Source organism: Epinephelus moara, chromosome 16 (assembly GCF_006386435.1).
Source record: "Epinephelus moara isolate mb chromosome 16, YSFRI_EMoa_1.0, whole genome shotgun sequence".
Lineage (NCBI taxonomy): Eukaryota > Metazoa > Chordata > Actinopteri > Perciformes > Serranidae > Epinephelus > Epinephelus moara.
Genome location: NC_065521.1, coordinates 35,935,530 through 35,942,874, shown reverse-complemented (window position 1 = coordinate 35,942,874; position 7,345 = coordinate 35,935,530). Strand labels below are relative to the sequence as shown.

Sequence of the window (7,345 nt, the reverse complement as noted above, 5' to 3'; positions counted from 1 at the left end):
ACGAACTTTATAGACACAAGCAACAAAACAGAAACACAGCGAGCTTTCAGAGAGTCAAACATATCAACATTAAACAAGACAGGTACTGTTTATTTTGTGCTCTAACTGTTAATAACAATTTTTAAAATTTAATGTTGAACTTTTAAAGTTTTAAAATGTTACAAAAACCCAATTATATCACAGTTTAGATTACTGTTCACCCATATTCTATGATGTCACCAGTCCTGGGAAAGGTTACTTTGGAAATATAATGGGTTACAGAACACTAGTTACACTATTAAAATGTAATAAATAATGTAACTATTTTATACACTACTACTACATATTATACTACTACTTATTACATTTGATTACTCTTTGATTACTTTTCTAACAATGTTTTACATTTGGCAATAAAATAAGAGCATAAGTGTCGCACTCAACAAGATGAAAAGATGAGTTTTTTTGGTTGTTTTTTTTAACAAGAGAGAACATATTGTTACAAATGTGTTTAACCTTTATTTAACCAGGAAGTCCCATTGAAATTGAGAATCTGTTTTACAAGAGAGACCTGTCCAAGGTAGCAGCCAATGCAGCAATGAGTAAGTGACTTTGCATCTGTAATAAAACATAGAGATGCATGGTACACTGAATTGAGGATATGTAAAATGGAGGAGGTTGCATGCAGATACAATATGTCACTGTAATCAAACACAGACAGAAGAGTAGCTTCCTCAAGTTTTTTCTCAGCACTGAAAGTACAACAAATAAAAACCAACCTTCACTTTAAGCTTCCTAACTAGAGCAGCAATATGTGCATCAAATGAAAGCTCGTCATCTATCCATACACCCAGGTACTTGTATGAGGACACTCTTTCGATGGATTCAGAGGTGAAGATGCTAAATAACAAAAGCAGCTGTGAGCGAGCTTTTGAGAGGACCATGAACTTTCTGAGCATTTGATTACTCTGATTACTTTTCTAACAATGTTTTAAATTTGGCAATAAATTAAAACTCCTAAAAACACAAGTTTGTCAGTGCTGCACTCAAATATGACCTGTATTGTTCGGAAATGTGCAAAAAAGCAAACATTTGTAATCACCAAAATTGTATTAGTAACTGCAATTTAATTACATTTTTTTTTCTCAGTAACTGATTACAATTATATTTGTTTTGTATATATATTTCTTTAATAAAACAGACATGAAAACTTCCTAGTTATTGCTAATAGTCTCTAATCCACAGTTGTCACATTTTGGTGACTGGATATTAGTAGAATAAATTAAAATTTCAAATTCATGTGAACGAATGGATGACTGAAATAAAAAGAAATCAACTAAACAGTTGTAGTCACCAAAATTGTATTAGTAACTGCAATTTCATTACATAGTTTTCTCTCAGTAACTGATTACAATTATATTTGTGTTGTAATTTAATTACCTAACTCTGTCACATGTAACTAGTTACTCCTCAACTCTGGCTGTCACCTGATCAGATGTTATGAAATGTTCCTGTTCACACACGTTTTTTTCTTAAAAAAAAAACCCCTGACATGAGTACTTCCTAGTTATTGCAAATAGTCTCATCTAATCCACAGTTGTCACATTTTGGTGACTGGATGTTTGTAGAATAAATTAGTAATAAAATCATTAAATGAAAATTTGGACAACTCACAGTATGGATGAGTGATAGTAAATAATCAAAGGGTTAGATCTGGGAATTTGCTTTGGACTCTGGATGTGACACTAGAAAAGATGTGTCAACCACTGGATGGGTCTCTCTGCCGGCTTCTCTAATGTAGTATACTTCGGGCGCCATCTTGCTTACACTCATCCACCTCCCCTAGTGAGCAGCCAGGGCGGGGGTGCTAGAGGTTGTGTGTGTGTGTGTGTGTGTCTGAGGCGTTTCGGATTGGAGATGCAAAAAGAAAGGGCAGTTTCGAGGAAGTGACGGACGAGGCTCAGGGGACTGGTCAGAGGAAGTTTGCTCGATGGTTGGTACCGTGCTGCTGAACCAAACTTTTCCCCCCTGAGCAGCGGCGGCACCGTGGATCGGGACGGACGGATCCAGCGGCGGAGGGAGCTTTTGTTTCCTCGCCACACGAGCACCGCTGAGGACTAACTTGAGGTCGGGAGAGAAAACGGGGGATCGCAGAGGAATTTCACTCCCGCAACCAAGCCCCCCTTTTCCCTTCGCTTCCCCGCGCCTCCTCTGTTTTTTTTTACCCCGGTATTCGCGATGGGGAAGGAGCAGGAACTTCTCGAAGCGGCGCGGACTGGAAACCTGGCCGCGGTGGAGAAGCTTTTATCCGGGAAGCGACAGAGTGCTGGCACCGGCAGCGGATCGTCTGGGACCGGTGGAAGTGGCAACAGCGGCGGACACGGCGCCTCCTCTCATCCGCTCTCCAGTCTGCTCAGGTAGGCTCTGGGAAAGGGAAGCAGAGGCGGATATAACTGCATGGGAGACAGCCAGAAGTGTTGCACACCCAAACATAGCCTCATGTCCTAGTAGGATATGAGGCTATGTTTGGGTGTGCAACACTTCTGGCTAGTGAAGTATGTTAAATATCCCTGGCTACTTACACACTGTATTTTTATTTGCATTGCCAAACAACCCTAACCCAAAGCAGTGCAGCGCAGGAGCAGTGGCATGCTTCTTTGTTAGCTCCCAGCTCCCTGTCCCTGCCAGTGCCAGCTGTACTGTGTTGTGCATAAATGGCCTGGCTGGTAATGATGCAACTAAACTGCAGAAATCTGCAACAAAACAGCCCTTGGTCTCTTTAAAAACTCACACAGATGCATTATTAATTGCTTACATAAAGTCTAGACCTGAACACTGACTAATGAAGGTGGAGGAGAAAACCAGTTGTCAGAGCCAGACACATTTTTAAACAGCATTTCTTTTGCAAATCATAGCCCTAGATTTGAAACCTCTTTTCCTTACGTCAGCTACAAAGGTGTAAGCTTGGCATATTTCATTTCTATCCATCCGTGGTCACAAGAGGGTGCTCCGTGAGGGAGACATTTGATGTGGTTTTTCACATGTATACAAGCCCTACCATGCAAGGTTAGAAAGGTTTAGCTGCTCTGTCAGGTTTTTGTTTGTCAACATTGGTTTTTGTTCTGCACACTCCTCCTTTTATTAGTTGCAAGCTCTGATCTAGAGATAGGAATGTAAACTACAGTCAGTATACAGTACCTGATATCCTTGCCGACATGCCACCTGTGCACATTCTGTTCATAGATGCACAGATAAAAATGCCCAACACTGATTTGGACTGCTGACGTCTTTCCCCTAACTGGAATGTATTGGTAAGGGCTTAAGGTAATCAGCCCGAGTCCGTGTTTTTGATAGTAAAAGATTGCATCCTCACCCTGAGCCTTCTTCTAATGTGCCATCCCTTTGACTTTGTGCAGATGAAGGCTGCTGGGTAATATTAAATAATAGGATGCAATATATTAGATCTGATAAGTTCTGCTTTTCATTTTGTCCTGCAGATGTTATCTGAGTCATAGGCTTAGCACAGCAGGATTGTCGAATTTCCCAGGGCTGGAATGTATTTCTTTTTTCCAGAAAATTATGTAGTTTCATAATGCATCAATAGTTGAGACAGCCATTATGATGTACGCAATATTAAGACCCAAAACAGCTTTGCTGTTGAAAGAGACTAAAGGGACAGTTCACCCCAAAATCAACAATGCACATTTCCTCTTACCAAGTGTTGGAGATATCAGCTGTAGAGATGTCTGCCATCTCTCAGATATAATCGAACTAGATGGCACTCAGCTTGTGGTACATTTGAAAAACTCAACAGCAGTCTTGTTTCCAGAAATCATGGCCCAAATACTTGAGATAATCCACAGACCTTGTTGTGAGCAGTTTCACGTAGGAACTGTTTTCTGTCTTCCTAACTACACCTGTCAACCATCACCATGCAGAAGGAAGTGTGCATCATCTGCTAGCTTGCCTAGCACTAGTGAGCTTGCTAATGTTACAGCTCAGACGAGGAGGACGCCATTAATGTTTACATCTCGCACTGTCACGAGCCGCTCAGCTATGAGTAGATGCACACTTCCTTCTGGACAGTGTTGTTTGTTAAAAAGAAAATAGTCCCTACATTAAATTGCTCACCACAAGGTCTGTGGATTATCTTGAGTAACCAGATCATGATTTCCGAAAAGAGACATTGCTGTTGAGATTTTCAAATGTATTTTTGGCGCTTTGAGCACCACACACCAAGTGCCTTCCAGTTCCATTATATTCAAGAGAAGGCAGACATGTCTACGACTGATATCTCTAAAGATATGTGTTTGATTAAGGGGTGAGTTGTCCCTTTAAAGCGACACAGGCTTCTGTATATCTGCCCATAGAGAAGAGTGAAGTGCAGCTTGTAGACGTGTTATAATCAAAGTTATGGCCAGGCTAAGTGCTGCATGTCAGTGGCCTACAGCTGGCTCCTCTGCACTCTTATCTTAATGATGTACACATGCAGGTGAACGTCTGTCAATCAAAATATAATCTTGCTCCTCTGGGAGCCCTGTGCCCCTTTGATTCGAGGGACAAGTGTTACGGTGAAACTCGAGGTGATGCATCACTGTGTTACTTTGTGCAGACTGCACAATGTACTCAAGGTAATTACATTAAACCCTTCTAATCGGAAATCCAATTCAAAGATGTCATGTAGTCAAAGGCTGGCTCTGACTCTGGCTCACAGATCCGTGGGCGGACTTAAGAGCCAGTTGTGTCATCTGTTCTGACTTGAGCAATCAATGTTTGGCAATGATAGCTCTGGGAAATTATTGGCTAGACTTAGTGGGAAATGAATAAACTAGTGGTGAATAGATTTAAAAAGTCAGTTGCCTGTGGACACCTGAGCTTACAGGACAGTTGCAAGATTAGTGAGCACAGGACAGCCTGGGGATTTGTTGCTATTGTGTGCGACATTTGATTTAGTTTGTATAATGAAAATGTCAATACGTCTAAGGACATCACGGTGAATTACTACAGTGGTGCAGGCTGTGGGTTGGTGGGCGTGTTTCCCCTCTTTACCAGAAACGCTTTGTAACTTATTCATCATCCATTGTTGGAAAGTGTAGGCCTGTAATCCTGTCACAGGAGATTTGATCTGTTGGATCTTTCTTTTGCAAATTGTAAGCTGTGATGTTTGTAATGTCAACATGTAAGGGATGTGTGTTCTTTACACTCCTGCTGCACTTTATTACAACACCTTAATTTACATTTTTGTAATAAAAAAATCAACATCTGTAGCATAAACAGCCATTTTATTAGGCTTGTTGTGCCATCATAGCAAGATATGAGGCCTCATGTGCTGAACATAATCAATAACAACTACTTGTTTATTGTATACATTAAACCACAAGTGAATCATCTAACCTAATAAGCTTCCTCACCATTCTCTGAAGGCGTGTTGTGTGTGTCTCCACTAGATTTTTGGCGTTCTCGCTCTGGAATGGGGTGCATGTCAAGACTTGCGTTGTTTTTGTAACCAGGCAGTTGTACAGCTCTGCTCTGAGGAATGTCTGCTTTCCCAGGAGGCTGCATCCCAGCGGTTGCCATGGGATAGACACTGACCCCGGCATGTTTAACACCGCCGCCGCCCCAAACATTTGTTCCGTGGTTTTCCATTATCACCTAAATGAGCTGGGTGGGGCTTCCTCGAGTTGGAAGGTCACGGGGTAACCTTCATAGGGCCACCGTGTTGTGGTAGTTGATGTAGAAGTAAATTTGATGAGCTCATAGTGTTGGTTGGAACTATTTAGGTCATATTGGTGTCTATACTAGGAAGAGGTGTTGACTCAAGTCACATACCTTGGACTCGAGTTAGACCCAAGTTACTAATTTGATGATTTTAGATACGACAAAATCAAAAAAGACTTGCAACCCAACTTGGACTTCACACTAATGATCACTTCGATTTTAACACCAATGACTCTTGACTTCACTTGGACTTGAGCCTTTTGACTGTCAAATACTTAATACCTTCCCCCAAGACCAAAGTATGTAGAAAGTGTTGCATGAATCAATTCATTTTGCTTAATTTCCTTAATTAGCGAATGTTTACGCTATTCATTCCCAGCAAGTCGACACTAAAATCCCAATATCCCCTTTCTTTCAACCAATCTGACAGCTTTTAATCAAGTTGTAGGAGACAACCATGAAGACCTAACACAGTGGTTCCCAACTGGTCCAGCCAGGGGGTCCAGATTTCTCCTTAGTCATTAGTTTAAGGTCTACACAGTTTAATATATTCAACGTCAGACTTGCGTTTGACCATGTTGTCCAGCTAGTTTGCTGTCTCCGTCAAGTAGCTGTCCGTTCCACTCTGGAGCAGGAAATAGCACGTTGAAATAAAAGCTATGCACCAGAAATTCACTGTACTTCAAATTAAAGTGTGTTTTTTACAAACTTGACAAGTTCTCAAGTCACTTGTGGTCCATTCAGAATGGATCCGCAACCCACTTTTGGACCGTGACCCACCAGTTGGGAACCACTGAACTGACGTTACCTTACTGAGCGTCAGTTAAAAGAAGTGATACCAAAGATAATTCCATTTGCGTACAAAAACTGGGCAGTGGTCAACAAAAAACAAATTGCAGTATGCAAAACTTGCAGGTCAGAAATTACAGACAGAGATGCAACAACTTTCAACAAACGTGTTTAAACGAATAAATACAAATTTTCTCTTGACTTGGGACTTGAGACTTAAGTCCAAAGACTTCAGACTTGAAACTTGCAAAGCAATGACTTGTTCCCACCTTTTATATTAGGCCTCATTTTAGAGCATGCATTTGTGTTCTCTTCCATCCCGTAGTTTTCACTAGGGCCCCATGACCCGTTTTGATCCCAGAGCGCTACAGGAAGAACTCTTCACTAGCACTTCCTGGACAAGGTTGTCCAAACACAGGCAGCTGCTGCGGTCAGACCGGAGGTAAGACAAGTCCCTGGCAGAGAAAGTGCCTGCCCACTGAGGGGAAATTAACAGAGGAATGCATGGAGTTCTGGACAGACGCTCTGAGAGCTTAGCCAGATGAGGGCTCGTCTCCCAGCTTCACAGCCATGTCCTTTGTCCCACTCACAAAGCGTAGAATGACGGCTTTTCATATTCATATCAGTCCCTAAAGACCATTCTGGGGCTTTTCTGTACTTGTTTAGTTTTACAAAGAAAATAGAGCTGTCATTGGGATAGAATCGGACCACCTATTTAGGGTGTCCTACTCATAGGCTAATACAGGCTGGAAAAAAATCAGCTTTAGATATCCACAAAACACTCTTGAAATATATTGTCTCTATAACATGTTACTCCGCTAGCAAGGAGAGCATTTCTATCAGTGTGATGATTTGGTTA

The 7,345-nt window shown here is 41.5% G+C and overlaps 2 protein-coding genes across 11 annotated transcripts in view; one reads left to right on the top strand and one right to left on the bottom strand.

The window, feature by feature from the left end:
• camta1a (calmodulin binding transcription activator 1a) overlaps positions 1-7,345 on the bottom strand; it is a 929,980-nt gene that overhangs the window by 746,801 nt on the left and 175,834 nt on the right. The window lies entirely within an intron of this gene.
• The window catches only part of LOC126402390 (ankyrin repeat and SAM domain-containing protein 1A-like), a 102,095-nt gene continuing 96,370 nt past the window's right edge, over positions 1,621-7,345 (top strand). For 2 of the 10 annotated variants that reach the window (XM_050064295.1, XM_050064294.1), the window contains exon 1: positions 1,623-2,396. In XM_050064295.1, coding sequence (XP_049920252.1) covers positions 2,218-2,396 — 179 coding nt within the window. In that variant the 5' untranslated portion in view covers positions 1,623-2,217. Of the gene's footprint in view, positions 2,397-7,345 lie in introns of all 10 variants that reach the window. The other 8 variants (XM_050064303.1, XM_050064296.1, XM_050064300.1 and 5 more) reach the window with 6 other exon arrangements.